General features: G+C 36.7%; 2 protein-coding genes across 3 annotated transcripts in view; one reads left to right on the top strand and one right to left on the bottom strand.

Moving 5' to 3' along the window:
• The window catches only part of LOC126481331 (protein 60A), a 538,305-nt gene that overhangs the window by 169,424 nt on the left and 348,097 nt on the right, over positions 1-20,784 (top strand). The window lies entirely within an intron of this gene.
• LOC126481333 (peptidyl-prolyl cis-trans isomerase B-like) overlaps positions 16,467-20,784 on the bottom strand; it is a 424,329-nt gene continuing 420,011 nt past the window's right edge. Inside the window, exons 4-5 of the mRNA XM_050105007.1 lie at positions 17,139-17,221; positions 16,467-17,044 (exon numbers count right to left, since the gene is read on the bottom strand). Of these exons, the coding sequence (XP_049960964.1) occupies positions 16,898-17,044; positions 17,139-17,221 (230 nt within the window). The 3' untranslated portion in view covers positions 16,467-16,897. The remainder of the gene's footprint in view (positions 17,045-17,138; positions 17,222-20,784) is intronic.

The raw sequence follows: 20,784 nt of genomic DNA, 5'->3' as shown, positions 1-20,784 counted from the left end.
CTATACATACTGTATGAAGTTTGGTGCTACAGTACTGTGGGGGATAATACATTGAGAGAAGTGAACATGGGTCAAAATCTATTGGTCTCAGTGCTCACACAGGTTTCACCAGTAGTCTCCACACTCCACCCTTCAGAGTGTGCATTTTACAGGTAAGTTGATGGTTTGTTATTGCTGGGTTTTCAGACACGTGATCCAAAGTCTGGTGTTCAGACATGTCTTTGGTGGGAACCTTGGACAGTTCTCTGTGGCATGAACAAACCTGACTCTCATAAGGTGGCATCCACAGAGGTAAAATTCTTTCAGTTAGGATGATGTCAGTTGGGAAAGCATTCTCTGTACATTCATGCTGCTTTGAGAACACTACATCATTCTGCACTGTACATTAAATGCATGTCTGCCAACTCATGTGATGAGGAACGTTCCATTTTTGAATATGCGTCATGCTCTGTACACAATAACACTCCTCACCAAGGACACATCACATCAAAAGCTGTCTTGTGCAATGGACAACTGATACTGTGGGTAGTAGTGTGTGTGTGGCACAGGCTAATTCCTTGGTGTGATGCATGTGGTCATAACATGATACTTGCACTATGAGATAAGTGGGTACAGTATATCTGGTGGTCAGGGTTGTACACTGTTTATTACCTGCTCCCTGTTCCAGCATACAACACACACCCGGGATGTTTGCGACAGTGTGGCAGAACTCCATGAGCTGTTGTGATACATGCATTAAGACTGGCAGTCATCACTTTGAATGATTATTATGAGCTACATTGTTGTTATGAAGTGTACGCTGTGTATGTCTATAACACAATACATATACATTTCTGACCATTGCTTCGCTATCTCAATATAATCAGATGTAGACCCACTGTCACCTATTTCAATTTGACCTGAAAGGTTTGAGACACCCTGTATTATACTCCAAGAATAAGGCAAAAGCTGTTTGGAACATTTTTAAATAAGAAACTAAAAAAAATAATGATCCTACGAAAAGGAGCCCCAGAAAAGTTCTTGCAGAATGCTGACACTTTTAAAATATTTTCCTGATAGTGGCAGCAAATATTGCAATCATTAAAGATGGCTCAATACAGATGCATTAGATTTGCTTGTACACACTGCATGTGCTGCTAACAGAAATTAGTTTTGAAAGTATAGTCCCCAAGCAAATTAGAAAATTCATCAGGTCACAAAAAAGTAGTAATTCTGCTGGCCATGATGATGTTTCATGTAGAATATTGAAATATTGTCCTGACTTTATAGGGTTACCTGTAAGTTAATATTTGTAATGATTAGGTGACTAGGCATGTTATCTGACAGACTTAAATATTATGTAGTAGCACACATATACAAAACTGTATGTAAGACACCACCTCTGATTACAGACATGTCACTTTTTCCAGATGTGTCTGAATTAGTGATCTATGATATAATAGCAACCTTCTTGCATGGACGGAGTCTTACCTACATAACAGAGAGCTGAGGGTCTAATTAACAGACTACTTCACAGACATGAAACTAAACTCAGAATGAGGGTATGTAAACAGTAGGTGCAGTGACTTTAAAAAGCATTTCAAAAAATGCAGTGTTTGCTGATGACTTATATTGGACAGAAATTGCCTGCAATGAAGAGACTACGAAAGAAAATTTGCAAGGAAGACAGAGGAGGGATGAGGTTTGGTATGCTGCATTAATAATAATAATAATAATAACAATAATAATAATAACAAAAGAAAAGGCCTCCGGTATGTTCTGCCAGTCGTAAAAGGCGACGAAAAGAACAAACCACTAATAGGGCTAACCCCCCTTTTAATGTGATTAGTTGGTTCAGGACAGAACTAATGAAGCCTCGGACAAGCGCCGTCATGGTCGGGGATGACGCTTGAACCCTATGCCCGCCCACAATGGTAACGACACTGCTAGCCAACTGGAAAATGATTTAAATCCAAATAGAGGTGTTTTGCAGGATATGCTTCCTGCAACTACCCTAGAAGGAAAACAAAGACAGAGGATGAGATGGTCAGATGAAGTTAATCGACACCTCATGTTCTGTTATTAACAAGCAACAAACCTAGGAACCAACACAACTGGATACAGATCACAAGTATACACAACATTTATTACCAGATACCCAGAATTAAAATTTTTAACAGAACAACGACTAGCTGATCAGATCCGTGTAATAATAAAATATAACAGGATACCCCAGTCAGAATTAGATAACATCAAACAACAAGTACAACAAATACTGGAACAAAATAATGTGCAATCAGAAGAAGAAGAAAATACAGTAATGGACTCAAACATCCCAGAGCAAACAAACAAAGAACAACACGCACCAATTAAACAATCGGAGGAAAACGAAATCTTAAGGCAGCCACCAGAACAAGCACAAATAGAACACAAAGTGACACAGATATTAGATATAGAAGAAAAATTTCAGCAAACATATATAGAATACAAAGACACAAATACAGACATTAGACCATTCTTGCATAGACCACCAAATAACCCACAAGTCGAAACAACAATAAAAACTATCAACACAATCATACACAACAAAATAAATGAAAACACAACTATGGAAGAGTTACAACTACTGGTATATATAGGAGCACTCACTACACTAAATATACACACTAGGCAGAGATCAGAACCAACCAACACACAGAAGAAACCCACAAAACCAGCATGGCAACACAGGCTACAGATCAAAATAGAAAAACTGAGAAAAGACATCGGACAGCTAACACAATTTATAAGAAATGAAATCTCGGAAAAAAAACGAAAAAGGTTAGGTAAAATCTCACAACAAGAAGCGACAGAGCAATTAGACGAAAAGAAGCAGAAATTACAAGCATTTGCCAAACGACTCAGAAGATACAAAAAAAGTGAAAATAGAAGGAAACAAAACCAAACATTCAACACAAACCAAAAGAAATTTTACCAGACAATAGAAAACACACACATTGAAATAAACAATCCACCAAACATAACAGACATGGAACACTTCTGGAGCAACATATGGTCAAACCCGGTACAACATAACAGGCATGCACGGTGGATACAAGCAGAAACAGACACATACAAGATGATACCACAAATGCCTGAAGTGACAATTTTGCAACATGAAGTCACCCAAGCAATTAATTCTACTCACAATTGGAAAGCCCCTGGAAATGATAAAATAGCAAATTTCTGGTTAAAGAAGTTCACCTCAACACATTCACATCTAACTAAATTATTTAACAGTTACATTGCAGACCCATACACATTCCCTGATACACTTACACATGGAATAACTTATCTGAAACCTAAAGATCAAGCAGACACAGCGAACCCATCTAAATATCGCCCCATAACATGCCTACCAACAATATACAAAATATTAACTTCAGTCATTAAACAGAAACTAGTGACACATACAACACAGAACAAAATTATAAATGAAGAACAAAAAGGCTGTTGGAAAGGAGCACGAGGATGTAAAGAGCAACTGATAATAGATGCAGAGGTGACATATCAAGCTAAAACTAAACAAAGGTCGCTACACTACGCATACATCGATTACCAAAAAGCTTTTGATAGTGTACCCCACTCATGGTTACTACAAATATTGGAAATATATAAAGTAGATCCTAAATTGATACAGTTCCTAAACATAGTAATGAAAAACTGGAAAACCACACTTCATATCCAAACAAATTCAAATAATATCACATCACAGCCAATACAGATTAAGCGTGCAATATACCAAGGAGATTCATTAAGTCCTTTCTGGTTCTGCCTTGCTCTGAACCCACTATCCAACATGCTAAATAATACAAATTATGGTTACAATATTACTGGAACATACCCACACAAAATCACACATTTGCTATACATGGATGATCTAAAACTACTGGCAGCAACAAATCAACAACTCAACCAATTACTAAAGATAACAGAAGTATTTAGCAATGATATAAATATGGCTTTTGGAACAGACAAATGTAAGAAAAATAGCATAGTCAAGGGAAAACACACTAAACAAGAAGATTACATATTGGATAACCACAGCGACTGCATAGAAGCGATGGAAAAAACAGATGCCTATAAATATCTAGGATACAGACATAAAATAGGAATAGATGATAGAAATATTAAGGAAGAGCTAAAAGAAAAATAGAGACAAAGACTAACAAAAATACTGAAAACAGAATTGACAGCAAGAAACAAGACAAAAGCTATAAATACCTATGCTATACCAATATTGACCTACTCATTTGGAGTAGTGAAATGGAGTAACACAGACCTAGAAGCACTCAATACACTTACACGATCACAATGCCACAAATATAGAATACATCACATACATTCAGCAACAGAAAGATTCACATTAAGCAGAAAGGAAGGAGGAAGGGGATTTATCAACATAAAAAACCTACATTATGGACAGGTAGACAATTTAAGAAAATTCTTTGTAGAACGAGCAGAAACTAGCAAAATACACAAAGCAGTCACCCACATAAATACATCGGCTACACCACTACAATTTCATAACCACCTCTACAACCCTTTAGATCACATAACATCAACAGATACAAAGAAAGTAAATTGGAAAAAGAAAACACTACATGGCAAGCACCCGTATCATCTAACACAGCCACACATCGATCAAGACGCATCCAACACATGGCTAAGAAGAGGCAACGTATACAGTGAGACAGAAGGATTCATGATTGCAATACAGGATCAAACAATAAACACCAGATATTACAGCAAGCATATTATTAAAGATCCCAATACCACAACAGATAAATGCAGACTTTGCAAACAACAAATAGAAACAGTAGATCACATCACAAGCGGATGTACAATACTAGCAAATACAGAATACCCCAGAAGACATGACAACGTCACAAAAATAATACATCAACAGCTTGCCTTACAACATAAACTTTTAAAACAACACGTTCCTACATACAAGTATACACCACAAAATGTACTGGAGAGTGATGAATACAAATTATACTGGAACAGAACCATTATAACAGATAAAACAATGCCACATAACAAACCTGACATCATACTCACCAATAAAAAGAAGAAATTAACACAACTAATTGAAATATCCATACCCAATACAGCAAATATACAGAAGAAAACAGGAGAAAAAATTGAAAAATACATCCAACTGGCTGAGGAAGTCAAGGACATGTGGCATCAGGATAAAGTTGACATTATACCAATTATACTTTCAACTACAGGAGTCATACCACGCAATATCCACCAGTACATCAATGCAATACAGCTACATCCAAACTTATATATACAACTTCAGAAATCTGTAATTATTGATACATGTTCAATTACCCGAAAGTTCCTAAACGCAATGTAACATATACCGTACAGTTAAAAGGAAGTGACGCTTGATCAAGGTCCGCGTCACTTTCATTCCGAACCAGACCTAAGGTCTGAGAAAGGAAAGATAATAATAATAATAATAATAATAATCATGACAACATTAGCAGAAGATTAAGAGATAGACACAGGACAGCAGAGAGTGAAGAGCTTCCTATTTATATCTATTAAGATACAGTTACACCAAAGAGGAAGATGTATTTGGCAAAAATAAAGACACAATTGAGTTCACAGTCAAGATATTTTTATCCTAATTTAAAAGTTTCCTGGTTTTTTCATTGTGGGCTTTCTTCTCATCCTGCCCTACACATTCTCTTCACCCCTCTTCATTTGATTCTGAAAACTAGTGTTTCTGTCACCTTTTATTTACCTGTATTTTTGCTGTAGTACAGTAAGTAGAAGTCTCTTACTGTGTTCACAGAAGTATTGTTTCATGATAAATGTTAATGTGCTCATGGTGATATTAAGCTTAGCAACGGTCTAATAGAAGAAGAACAGCAGCTATTTAAAATAACTTATGAAGCATAAAATTCTTTTTTTCAGAGTTGTGTCTTTCCTGTTAATTTTGTTATGATAAATTAACTTGAGTGAGCACAAACGTTTTAGGTGGTAAATTATTAATGCTGTATTTAACAGATGCTTCATGTTATTAATGTATTTGTGACTTGTCTGATATTCCTAAAGGTTCTTGTTAACTGTGGAACCCACAAAACATGATGAGTGAATTAATACAGTGTTTTATGTGTTTGTTACATAACTGTGAGAGTAACTGTATACTATTCTGTCTCATTACTATTTCAAAGTGGTACAAAGATTGGCAATTTGCTTTAAATTTTCAGAAATATAAAATGGTTGTTGTTGTTGTGGTCTTCAGTCCTGAGACTGGTTTGATGCAGCTCTCCACGCTAATCTATCCTGTGCAAACTCCTTCATCTCCCAGTGCCTACTGCAACCTACATCCTTCTGAATCTGCTTAGTATATTCATCTCTTGGTCTCCCTCTACGATTTTTACCCTCCACACGGCCCTCCAATACTAAATTGGTGATCCCTTGATGCCTCAGAACATGTCCTACCAACCGATCCCTTCTTCTAGTCAAGTTGTACCACAAACTTCTCTTCTCCCCAATCCTATTCAATACCTCCTCATTAGTTACGTGAGCTACCCATCTAATCTTCAGCATTCTTCTGTAGCACCACATTTCAAAAGCTTCTATTCTCTTCTTGTCCAAACTATTTATCGTCCATGTTTCACTTCCATACATGGCTACACTCCATACAAATACTTTCAGAAATGACTTCCTGACACTTACATCTATACCCGATGTTAACAAATTTCTCTTCTTCAGAAACGCTTTCCTTGCCATTTCCAGTCTACATTTTATATCCTCTCTACTTCGACCATCATCAGTTATTTTGCTCTCCAAATAGCAAAACTCCTTTACTACTTTAAGTGTCTCATATCCTAATCTATTTCCCTCAGCATCACCCGACTTAGTTCGACTACATTCCATTATCCTCAGTTTGCTTTTGTTGATGTTCATCTTATATCCTCCTTTCAAGACACTGTCCATTCCATTCAACTGCTCTTCTGGGTCCTTTGCTGTCTCTGACAGAATTACAATGTCATCGGCGAACCTCAAAGTTTTTATTTCTTCTCCCTGGATTTTAATACCTACTCCAAATTTTTCTTTTGTTTCCTTTACTGCTTGCTCAATGTACAGATTGAATAACATCAGGGAGAGGCTACAACCCTGTCTCACTCCCTTCCCAACCACTGCTTCCCTCTGATGTCCCTCGACTCTTATAACTGCCATCTGGTTTCTGTACAAATTTAAATAGCCTTTCGCTCCCTGTATTTTACCCCTGCCAGCTTTAGAATTTGAAAGAGAGTATTCCAGTCAACATTGTCAAAAGCTTTCTCTAAGTCTACAAATGCTAGAAACGTAGGTTTGCCTTTCCTTAATCTTTCTTCTAAGATAAGTCGCAAGGTCAGTATTGTCTCACGTGTTCCAACAGTTCTACGGAATCCAAACTGATCTTCCCCAAGGTCGGCTTCTACCAGTTTTTCCATTCGTCTGTAAATAATTCGTGTTAGTATTTTGCAGCTGTGACTTATTAAACTGAAAGTTCAGTAATTTTCACATCTGTCAACACCTGCTTTCTTTGGGATTGGAATTATTATATTCTTCTTGAAGTCTGAGGGTATTTCGCCTGTCTCGTACATCTTGCTCACCAGATGGTAGAGTTTTGTCAGGACTGGCTCTCCCAAGGCCGTCAGTAGTTCTAATGGAATGTTGTCTACTCCCGGGGCCTTGTTTCGACTCAGGTCTTTCAGTGCTCTGTCAAACTCTTCACGCAGTATCATATCTCCCATTTCATCTTCATCTACATCCTCTTCCATTTCCATAATATTGTCCTCAAGTACATCGCCCTTGTATAGACCCTCTAGATACTCCTTCCACCTTTCTGCTTTCCCTTCTTTGCTTAGAACTGGGTTTCCATCTGAGCTCTTGATATTCATGCAAGTGGCTCTCTTTCCTCCAAAGGTCTCTTTAATTTTCCTGTAGGCAGTATTTATCTTACCCCTAGTGAGATAAGCCTCCACATCCTTACATTTGTCCTCTAGCCATGCCTGCTTAGCCGTTTTGCACTTCCTGTCGATCTCATTTTTGAGATGTTTGAATGCCTTTTTGCCTGCTTCATTTACTGCATTTTTATATTTTCTCCTTTCATCAATTAAATTCAATATTTCTTCTGTTACCCAAGGATTTCAAACTAGCCCTCATCTTTTTACCTACTTGATCCTCTGCTGCCTTCACTACTTCATCCCTCAGAGCTACCCATTCTTCTTCTACTGTATTTCTTTCCCCCATTCCTGTCAATTGTTCCCTTATGCTCTCCCTGAAACTCTGTACAACCTCTGGTTTAGTCAGTTTATCCATGTCCCATCTCCTTAAATGGTATAGTTAACAAAATTAAAACACTAGAATCCAATGATTAAAATATCACAGAGAACTCGAATCTGTTCACTGATATAAAAAACCTGGGAGTAGCAATTTATGGGGATATGAAAAGGAACAATCACATATGGTCAGTTATAGATAAAACAGATGGCAGACTTCAGTTCATTGGTAGAATACTAAGGAAATGCATCAGGTTGCAAAGCAGGTTGCTTACAAAACACTTGTGCGACACATCCTAGAATATTGCTGAAGTGTGCGGGACCTGTGCCAAATAAGACTAATGAGGGATTCTGAATGTATACAGTGATGGGCAGCATAAATGGCCACAGATTTGTTTGACCCACGGGGCAGTGTCACAGAGATGCTGAAGAAACTGAAATGGCAGACACTTAAAGATAGACACAAAGTATCCCTGTAAAGCCTGGTGAATGTTTCAAGAACCAGCTTTAATTAATGAACATAGGAATGTCCTACAATCCCCTATGTACTGCTGTCATAGGGACTGGAAGGACAAGGTTAGATTAACCACAGCACAAACAGAGACATTTAAGCAATTGTTCTTCCCACACTCCATACATGAATGGAACAGGAAGAAGACCTATTAGCTCATACAATGTGAAGTACCCTCTGCCAAAGCATTTCACAGTGGTTTGCAGAATATGGATGTAGATTTAATAGAAACAACCGTATGGGGACATATAAGATGTAACAAAAAAGTACTGTCAGCCTTGCAGGACACATTTTTGACATGAAGAAGAAAAATATGTATTATGGGCATACATCTGGAGACACTTTATTTCCATGTCGAAACTCATTTTTTACTACTCTCTATAGTGCATTAATTATGGCAGACAGACCAGAGCAGAGCAAATCAGGTATTAAGTTCATTTCTGTCAATACTGACATGCATTTTTAATGGCTGTATGATTTTGACTGACTAGTCATTACCAATAGCCCATAAATATTTCTTGGCCAATGGCTGCACCAAAGCATGCTTGGAATTGACATTTCTGTGAAATATTTCTTGGCCAACAGCTGCGCCAAAGCATGCTTGGAATTGACATTTCTATGAGGCTCCTATTAGAGGATACTCACCGATGCAGTCTGTTAATAGCATGGCAAGTATAAAGAACAAACCAGTATAGGGTCTGTCACATTAAACTCTTTCTTACATGTTCAAAATGGACTCTCTTAGCATTGATGTATGGCTCAACCCACCATCACATTGAACGCCATCTCCACTGATGTATCCCAGGAGTATTGTGCATGGTTTCACAGCTTTCAACAATATGGGCATTAAGACATACCTGTTTTGATGCATTAGAGCTTTCAAGTACACTGACAAATAAAAGTCTATGGATTTAGGCCCAAGGGATATCGAGGTAAGGCAATCGGTTCACTGCTTTCTAGCCCTCTGTCACAGAATTGGATATTCAGAAAGTAATGAGTATTAACACTGAAACAAGGAGCAGATCCATTTTGCATGAAGTACATATCTGTAGCACTCCTTCTAGCAGAAACAGACTATTCCTTAATGGAGCAGTGCAACTTCATGGCTGTAAGAATATGGGACCGTAAAATATATTCACCAACAATGACGGGCCAAACATTGACAGAGAGTCTTTATTGATGATTTGATTTAACAGCTGCATGGGGATTCATATCAGCCCTTGCATGGTGACTCACACAGTTTGTAATCTGACCACATTTAACAAAAATCTCATCTATGAACAGCACAGCTGCACAAAATAAGGGTTGACACATTTCTGCATAAATCATTCCCCGAACTGTACCTGCAGAGAAAAATCAGTTGCTGATATTGCCTGCACACCCTGTAAATGGTATGGATCTATTAAGTTATCATGTAACACTCGCCATATAGTCCTGTAGTGACATTACTTACTGCCACATTTACCTTCCACTGACATTGTTATAGGATTATCATCAGTTGCACGAGGAATTGCCTCCTCCATTTGTGGTGTCCTCCTCCCCATAGACCTGTCTATTTCCAAATAACAGATTTAACTATTCCACACTTCTTAAATGACAATCAATTGTTTCAAACATCCTCTTTGGAGTACCTTGTTCCCAAGACTCTCTTTGTTAATGCAAACATCGTGTGGCACAGCAAGTAGCACAAGATAATCCATACACCAAGTAGTCATTGCTAACTCTGCATTTGTGTACACTTCCATTGCAAGAAACCAAGTCTATGATGCGTACCAGTAAACTGTTATATGTTTGCAAGGTTTGTAATGATCTTTTTAAAAGTCAGTGCTAATGTATGTTGTCTACAGATCCAACGAAAATAAATAAATAAATACATGTAACTAAGGCAAATATTACAGTTACATGCTGACCAGATCCATGATGATCACTTAAAAAGTCAATGCTACATGTAAGTAAGGCAATGGCGTATGTTACATGACCGTATTCGATTTCATCAAACGGAAGACAAAGCACTGGCAGTGAATCTAAGAGTTACAATTTAATCATGTGTAACCAGGATGGCATTTTGAACATTTCATGTAAGAATGTGCTGTGAAAAGTTGTAGGAAATGAGTTTCAAAATAGAAATTAAGTGTTTCAGGACACACTTGCCCATGAACATATTTTATTTTTCTAAATATGTTGGGAAGGGAGAGAGACAGGGTTGTTAGTCTATCTGTATATTGAGCAAGCAGTAAAGGAAAGAATAGAAAAATTTGGAGTAGGTATTAAAACCCATGGAGAAGAAATAAAAACTTTGAGGTTCGCCGATGACATTGTAATTCTGTCAGAGACAGCAAAGGACCCAGAAGAGCAGTTGAATGGAATGGACAGTGTCGTGCAAGGAGGATATAAGATGAACATCAACAAAAGCAAACTGAGGATAATGGAATGTAGTCGAATTAAATCGTGCGATGCTGAGGGAATTAGATTAGGAAATAAGGCACTTAAAGTAGTAAAGGAGTTCTGCTATTTGGGGAGCAAAATAACTGATGATGGTCAAAGTAGAGAGGATATAAAATGTAGACTGGAAATGGCAAGGAAAGCATTTCTGAAGAAGAGAAATTTGTTAACATCGAGTATAGATTTAAGTGTCAGGAAGTCGTTTCTGAAAGTATTTGTATGGAGTGTAGCCATGTATGGATGTGAAACATGGACGATAAATAGTTTGGACAAGAAGCTTTCGAAGTTGGGTGCTACAGGAGAATGCTGAAGATTAGATGGGTAGATCACATAACTAATGAGAAGGTATTGAATAGAATTGGGGAGAAGAAAAATTTGTGGCACAACTTGACTAGAAGAAGGGATCGGTTGGTAGGACATGTTCTGAGGCATCAAGGGATTACCAATTTAGTATTCGAGGGCCGTGTGGAGGGTAAAAATCATAGAGGGAGACCAAGAGATGAATACACTAAGCAGATTCAGAAGGATGTAGGTTGCAGTAAGTACTGGGAGATGAAGAAGCTTGCACAGGATAGGGTAGCATGGAGAGCTGCATCAAACCAGACTCTGGACTGAAGACCACCACAACAACAACAACATGTGGAAAGCATCCCAAATATTTGGCTGCACATTTCTGTTAAACCCTGAACAATGTTTTAGAGTGATTTAATGTGAGACATATAGGCAAACCATTACTTACCTACCGGAGGTGAAACTCTCAGTACAGCAGATAAATACACCTGAACGTAAATAAAGATAGTATTCCTAATACTGGTGACCACATTTTCAGTCTGAAATGTAGGAAAGACAAAGTAGTTGAGGGCGTTTAAGATGGTAGAGGGATGAGGGTGTGGGTCAAGTCACTCAGAAGCCAGTTTAAGAGTGACTGAGATTGTCAGAGGAGGAAAGGTGGGTGTGGGGGAAACTTGTTGTTTATTTCTATGTGTCTATGAAAGAATGATCCTTTTTAAAAATACAAAATGGGTGATTTGTCATTCAGTTGTTAGCAAAATGGAACAGTATGCACACTAGACATGGACAGCATAAGGATGCGCTACATAATTTTGTTTTTATGTATCCATTCTGCAGTAGTACCCATCACTAATGACTTGACTGTCAACAGAACACTAGACTCTAGTCCTGCATTATCCCAATATCAAAAGCTATATTTTATGATTTTAACTGAATTCTGCAACATCAGGAAATTTTCTGCTGTGTTTTCATCACTTCACTGAAACTCTTCAGTTGCACTTCGATGAAGGACAATGTAAGTACATACAACACAGCAATGTCTCTTTTTGGAAACAAGGCTTTCTAAGTACTACATGAGTTAACAATCATTGTTTCTAGGAAATGTTTAGCGTTTTGTCAAATGATATCTCATTTATGACTGTTGCAAGTCTGCTAATCATAATTACCTGTTACACAGTATTGTTTCTTTAGTGACCTGGGCTTCTGTAATCTTAACTTCCCATCTCTTTATTTTAAAATAATTTTTATTCAGTTCCACCAGTTTAAGCTGGGTTCTTCACTTGTTAGTATGCTAATGCTCTTCTTGTTCTTGGGCTTCTGCTTTGTACACAGTTATTTAATTGTGGAAATAATTATTTCTGTTATAGTACTGTGTGTTCAGCCGATAACTTGTAAGGTGAAGTTACAGACAATAGCAAGTAATAAGATTAAATTAGATACATTTCTCATTCAGTGGTCCCACAGCTATGGTGTATCTGAAATATTTAGTAGTAAGTGGGGTGTCAGAAGATGAGCAAATTTCTTTGAAAACTTTGCACCCTACAAAATGTGATGTATGTCAAGGTATAGCTCATAATATCTAGAATAGAATCACTTGTGAGGTAGTTTTGGGTCATAGTTTTTATCTTTGAATATAAAACCCTGATGCAACCATTACTAGCATAGAGGCCAAAACAGGACTCAACAAAATGTCCCTCTGTTACAAACAATAATGTGATGACCATTGCAGTGATGATGACATGCCTAATGTTGTCAGAGATGGACTTGTTCCAAAACAGAACTTTTAATATTAATTTTTGTATGTTAAATTTAGCTAGAATAACCACAAAAAGTTTAAAGCAGTTAAAGAGTTGTTAATTATTAATGCAGTTCTAACAGCTGCTTCAATTTTTTAACATATCCCCCAATTCCTTCCACATCCCTGAAGATTCTCCTTCAGAGTAGGATTTACAAAACAAAATGGGTGGATGGATGGATGAAGAAATTGAACCTATAGCATACTTTTCTTTAGATGTCAGTGACGGTTCTTGATGAGATGTGCAAAAATACAAATGCCCTATAGATTCGAAATATTTTGTACTTCAGAGAGACACACACATAAAGGTAGAAGCAATGAAATTATCATAGCTTTCAGAACTCAGGGAGGTGAATGGGGTTGAGTTGGAGAGCTTAAAAAGGAAAGGCAGGTCACTCAGCTCCCATTCTATCTTTCTCTTCTACCCAAGAAAAGAGCTAACAGATCTTAAAGCTAGAATAATATCATCACTGTTACTTTTATGTGCATGCATCAGCAGTACTACACATTTCGCCACAGAAAGGTAACAACTAGCCAGGGATTCTGTCTCACATTTGTTAGTTTTCTTGATTGAATTTTTCTTTGTTAATGTAATTACTCCATCAAATGTCTGACGAGGCCAGAACCTACACGTACGATGACACAGCCACATCATGGGCACAAATATTACAAGTTCATTCATTCATGCATTGTATTCCATAAATCTCATCATGAAGAAGAGTCTTCAGAACATGGAATGACTCGAGTTATAAATGGCAGAGCCAGCCGTGGAAGGCTACTTCTGTAAAACAGACTAACAACCAATTTCAAGTGATGATAATCTACTCACATTGATAATTATGGAATCTATTATTACTATATACCTTAGCATTTATATAACTGAACACAGAAAACTATTAGCTGTCTGTGTATTGGGACAGTTAAAAATCTGTGTAATAGCAGCATTGATGTTAAATGTAATTTACCTCCCTGAGTCCAAAAGTAAGAGTGGCTGACAAGGTACTTTTATTTCACTTTTTGATTGTATGGGGATTAGTGTGAACACTGATGTTAACTGGAATTTACCTCCAAGGCTCAAATATAAGTTAGCCATCTAGCAATGTGCATTCTGCCAGGATGTAATGTTCTGTGAGACTAAATACTGAGGTTTCTACTCATTCAACACACCCTAGAATGCAAATTTATTAAAAATGTAGAGTTATGAACACACACTCTCTCTCTGTCTCCAAACAACTAGTTTGTGATACACAACTATCAGAAATCACTGTTGGTCCGTTTCTAGAATGGCCTTAAACTATATTTTAAGGAAGTAAAAATATAGGCTGAAGGCATAATTTTGATTAAGTATGACATTATGGGAACAGCAACAATCACAAATTTTCTTGTCATCAAATTGTGCATTACTTTAATGCAAATCATTTTAATATATACATTTACATGTTGTAGAAATGGTATAAAAACCTATATCCTAAGACGTCAATATAATGGAAGGAAACATTCCACGTGGGAAAAATTATATATAAAAAAAAAAAACAAAGATGAGGTGACTTAAAGACGGTTTGTCAACTTCCTGGAAGAGTGGTGGAATGGATTTTCTGGCGGAACTAGAGATAAAGAGCATTAAATATCACATTTTCATTTACTTATCTAATTACAAAGGAAAAATATTCTAATTTTCTATGTTATAAACACATTATTAAATCATAGTTTAAAGCTCTGATTGCTACAAAAATCTTTGATATAGATTTGTGTCACAATGTATCAAATTAAAACTCAAGGATGTTCTTAATCACAAAAAGTCCTGAGAAAACTTTTAACTATCAAAAACTCTATCCTTGCTTTTCATAAAAATTTGTCACTGATAAGTCTGATTCTACAGAAAGTACTAAGTGTGGAAATAATTATTCTGCTGTATGATACTTTTACTTTTATGTGCCTGTTATTTGTTTTGTACAGGCATCTAAGTCACAGTCTGAATATTTATATAAGCTTCACTCTTACTTTTCTTCCTCTCTTTGGAATTTCCTTGGGCTCATATTCAGAAAATGTCTTAGAACCATATTAATAAGCAAATGTAAAATGAATTGGATAAATGAAAAATTAAATTAGCTTTCTCTGCCCTGTTTCACTGAAAAATTGCAGTCTTTTTCCTTCTGAGCATCTGCTTCTCAACACATATCAGTTTGTTAGTAACAACTTCCTTCATTTTCAGAGTTAGTGATTATATATGAAAAAATTATTCAATTATATTGTTGGAACTGTTTAAAAATAAACAATATGCTACTTCAATGAAGCATGTTCATCTGAGCAGATTGTGAATAATTTACAAGCCTGTAAGAAATTATCTTCAAGATGGTTTTTAGACGCAAAGTTTTCTCAAGAAAGAAAAGAATATATTATGAAAGTTATTGCACAAATAAAAAATACAACAGCTTAGAATACATCTGTAAAAGAAATTAAATCTTCCTCCAAAAACTATTACAAAACAAGAGCAATCTTGTCATACTGTTCCAAACATCTTGTTGTGATTATTATAACTTGTTTCCATGAAACTGAAAGTGAAAAACTATTTGCTTTTGTATGCAGAGCTCTACAAAAAATGCTCCTAACTTTTTTTGCAACCTATGTTTCCTAAATATTTGAACATTCAGTTTTTTATCATCCAGTGGAAGAAAGACAGAACAGAAAACGAGAAGAACAGAGGCACTGCAGATGCTTTGATCCATGCCCAGAGACCGCAGCATGCAAAAGAAATCATAGACTTGCATTGAATAAAGTTTGACATTAAATAATGTTTGTGTGTGTAGATCATTATTTAAAAATCCAGAAATGATTTTGTATGTGTGCATTTGTAGAAACTAGTAAATGTATGTCTGGCACATTTTGTTTTTCATTTGTTCAGTTGAAACTCACTACCTTGTGTCCACATTCACAGTTAAAGCAACTTTTGCAAACCAGCAAAACATTTCGTATTTTGTGTTTGCAATTTAGAGGTTCAGAAGCGAAGAAAGAGGAATGTAGGAAAATTTATATGAGGGTCATTTCTACTGTTTTAAAGTATTATGTTATCTAGATACGTGCTTATAAATTATTAATGACTGAAATGTGTAACAAATGAATGTTGCAAATGATTCATTGTCCCACAAATTTACAGAAGAGGAATGTAGAACCAGAAAAGAATTTTCAGGGAACTATAAGAAACTAACAATACTTATACCATGGAATTCTAGAAATTTAAAAGTGTAGGAACAATTATTAAAAATGACATCACAGTTGCTTACAAGCCTTGGGAACATGCGGAACAACATGCAGCTATTTGGTGACTAGTTTGTGCAAGGAGTTTTGATACTGCATGTAGATGTATACTGAAGCAGTTATACATGGAAATCACTCTGCATCCTGAACTAACACACAATCTGCAATATAGTTCACAGCCACTCAGAAACAGAAATATAGCATTATAACATTCAATTCACATCTAAAGATCCATTTCTAAAGGTGGATATCAACCATCTATGCAGTGTGTAGGAATGCTGAAGTTTATAATTACTCATAAAGATCATCAGTAATAGTAAATGGCTCAGGTGTGTCTATGGTGCCTGATTCTTTGATTGTAACTGGCTTCAGTGGACGGTCATTCGAATCAGTAGGAACATGTTCTATCATGTGAACAACATTTTGCCCAGTGACAACCTGAAAGAAGAAAACAATTATTATTTTTATATATTCTGCTTCTTGTTTCACATACCAAGGTGTCACAAATTTCAGAATGATGTCAGTAACTCACTTTGCCAAATATGGTGTGATGTCCATCAAGCCAGGGTGTTGGAACAGTTGTTATGAAGAATTGACAACCATTTGTATTTTTACCTGAGGAAGTGACAAAATAAGATAATTAGTTGAGCTTCTGTAAGGGTCATACTAAAAGTCATGAGCAGCCCATTGTTATGAATATTATTGTTTTATGGGCAAACTATACATAGCAAGTTCCTGATCATTTGGGTAAAGTTTACATATGAACAGTATGACAATTTTTGAAAGAATTAAATAAGTGTGAAGTGTTCTGTTATAAGTAGAATGAGTATTTTACGTTAGAACAGACTATTATACATGTGACTCATTATGAATATGATGCAGGATCTGACTGTCAAACACCCCTGAAATATTTTTCCATTTTTTTCCATTTCATCTTCAGGTCAATGCAGGGGCTCTGAACGTGCAACAAGTCCGCGACTGATTTCCTGTCTATATATTTGCCTAACTCTTTCCTTAAGACTTAAAGGTTGATAATTTCCAACACATTGTTTCTGGCAAGTAATGTGTAACTAATGCACTGGGCTTTCAAATCTGACACACAGCATGTTTTGCAAATACAATACATATAAGTTTCTTTTGAATATGTGTACGTTGTGTATTATTCATATTGTTCAGGTACCTGTGCAGCCTTGGGTCTGCATTAACCTGGATAGCTGGAAGCTTTCTGTACATCATCTTTTACAGACTTATTGTTACATTTCTCCATTTGTATGTATGGCTTTTCATTATTTTTTGTGAAAAGAGAAATATCGGTAAGCAAAGGATATTCATGAATAATTGCCAAAATACAAAGATTTAAATGGTAGGAAGAATAACACCAGAGGTTTCTTGTACTTTGTTTTTGGATATCTGGGGATTTTCAGCATCCTGCCTGATACCTGTCAATGAACTGCTATAGACTTTTGCAACAGAATGTAAAACTCCAGTTTTAATCCTAGAGAGGAATGCATAATCCATAGGGAAATGACTTTACTCTGGTTTCGAGGTCATGATTGTACAGTTAATCTAAATTCACTCTCGTTATGAACCACAAATATCGTTAGGTGGTACATGAACTGTTACAAAAATTTAGGAATCCCTAGGTCCCAAAAAAGGTTTTTGCAATATGTTCCGTTATCAACTTCATACTATATTCTTACTGCATGCCTCAGTAGAACAGATGTTTTTTGACCTTAACTGCATTACCTCAGAAGATTGTGCCATAGGACAGTATTGAGGGAAAGTGTGCTAACAATCTGCCAGTCCAAAGGTCAACTCAATGAGAAAGATTTCTAAGCACAAAGTAGGCAGAACTGAACTTTTAAGTTAACGTATTCATGTACTGGTGCCCCTCTATTTATTATCCATCTGCATGCTTAGGAACTTTGAATATGGAGTCTCACTGAGAGAAAGAAAGACTGATCAGTACCTGTTGGATAGCCATGCATGTTAAGGTGCTGCTTCCGGGATGAGGAAATGCACTGGCCACAGACCTAATCTGCTTGGTAGATTAACGACAAGGATCGGTGTGCTGCCAGACTGGATGTGGTTTGTAGGCAGTTTCCCACATCTCACTAGGTGAATACCAGGCTGGTACCCAAGTTCCACCTCAGTTACATGAGTCATAATCATTTCATAAACTTTTGCTCACTTCCACATGAACAACTCTCCATGCAGACAGTTGGGGTACATATATTCCATCCTTGGTGGCAACAGGGTGGTGACAGGAAGGGCATCCAGTCACCCCTTAAGTTAATCGTGCCAAATCCACTACTAACCATGCTGACTCTGCACCAATGTTGGACAAAGGCAAAAGAAAAAGAAGACAGTGCTGATTAGTGAGAGTACTTACCTGCATTAGCATACTAATAAATCCTGGCCCACTGTGTGTCAACTCAAAGCCTTCATCATCAAAATATTTTCCATAAATACTTGTTGATCCAGTACCATCATGGTTTACTATGTCACCACCTGGAAAGACAATTTTTGTACTGACATTAAAGACATTAGTGTCATAGTTCTCTACAATGGAAATAATGTTTCAAACTGAGTAAATCCTCTGCAAATATTTTATTTGTACTTGTATGTATTTGCAATAATGTGATGGTGGTGGTGGTGGTATGTTCTACAGCCTTTAAGATCTCCTTGTTATGGATCTGTCGAACAAAATGTATATCTAATCTAATCTAATCTTAGGGCACTCAATGAACTTAGTGGATTGAACAGTCATCATTCACCAGCAGTCTTCATGTTACAATGTTCAATGGATACCTGCCTAAAACACATTAACTAGTCTCATTATAAATTTTTGTGTTATATATGCTTCAAGGCATGTTAAACCATGTTAAAAAGTAATTGATAATATTCGTAATTAAAGAAGGTGATGCTAAGAACAGATGAAAAATAAAACAGCATTATAAATTAATGCTACTACCTTCTCTTTCTCTCTCTATCTCTCTCTGTCTCTGTCTCTCTCTCTCTCTCTCTCTCTCTCTCTCTCTCTCTCTCTCTCTCTCTCTCTCTCTCAACAGCTTAGGAGGGGGGGCCTGAGTGACCAAAATGTTTTAAAACTTCTGCAACATACATCTCGTCATCAGATAAAACTGGTGGTAAATGCTCAACATATCTTATGGCTGCCCTCTTATAAGCAAATAAAATACACGTAGTTAAAATATGATGTGTAAGCAGCGCTAATTTTCAAGCATTACACACTGGTGGGTCCTCTTCTCAAAAAATGTAGCTATCAGCCAGGGAAAAATGTCCTCATTGTTTTCTGAATCCACTATTTTAGTCTCTGTGATTGGGAGGACATGAATCATTGTCAAGTGCAGAGCTTTGTTGGTTGTGGCTTGCTGTTTATTATTTACTGCCAATCATTCAAACTGACAAAACTTATACAGAAAATCATTGTTTCACACTGCCTGTGATTTTTATGTTTGGGTGGGCTGATCATGTTCTTTTTTCCTTCATACATTTGCATTTTTGTGTATCAATAAAAATAAAAGTTTCTCTCCTCATTAATGATCAACAGTAATGGATAAGTGTCTCAAATAAATATTTGAACAACATACCTCATTCATTCAAATACCAAGTTTCGCAGATCCAATCATGAGGGAAAATCCTAAGGCTTTCAGTCAAAACAATTCTTTCCACAGAGAGCAGCATGACAACTAGCTTCTCTACACTACATTATCAATAACAGACAGCCTACATTATTTAATGAAGATTTATATAGCCAAAACTGCTACTCATACTTTAAAAACAATGCTTATAATCCCCACAATCCTCCAAATATGACAGGCCACACCACTGTGTGTGTGTGTGTGTGTGTGTGTGTGTGTGTGTGTGTGTGTGTGTGTGTTCAAGAGGACTGTCTGCTGAAAGTCAGGAAATGCAAATAATGTAAGAAATAATGGTAACCATTCACCCTTTAGTTGAAAGGTGTTGAGCAGCTGATATGCAAATAAAAAAGACTGGGTAGGAACATTGCACCACCATACTCTCACTTATGAAGTGACAAGCACAGAGTTCAGGATACAGGTCATCAGAGATTAAGGCTAGGAGGATGGTGAGATCAAAGGCTGTATTTTTAGGACAGTTCCCATCTATGTAATTCAGAGAAAGTGACATTGTGGGAA

This window comes from Schistocerca serialis, chromosome 5 (genome assembly GCF_023864345.2).
Source record: "Schistocerca serialis cubense isolate TAMUIC-IGC-003099 chromosome 5, iqSchSeri2.2, whole genome shotgun sequence".
Lineage (NCBI taxonomy): Eukaryota > Metazoa > Arthropoda > Insecta > Orthoptera > Acrididae > Schistocerca > Schistocerca serialis.
This window is presented reverse-complemented; position numbering and strand designations above follow the sequence as displayed.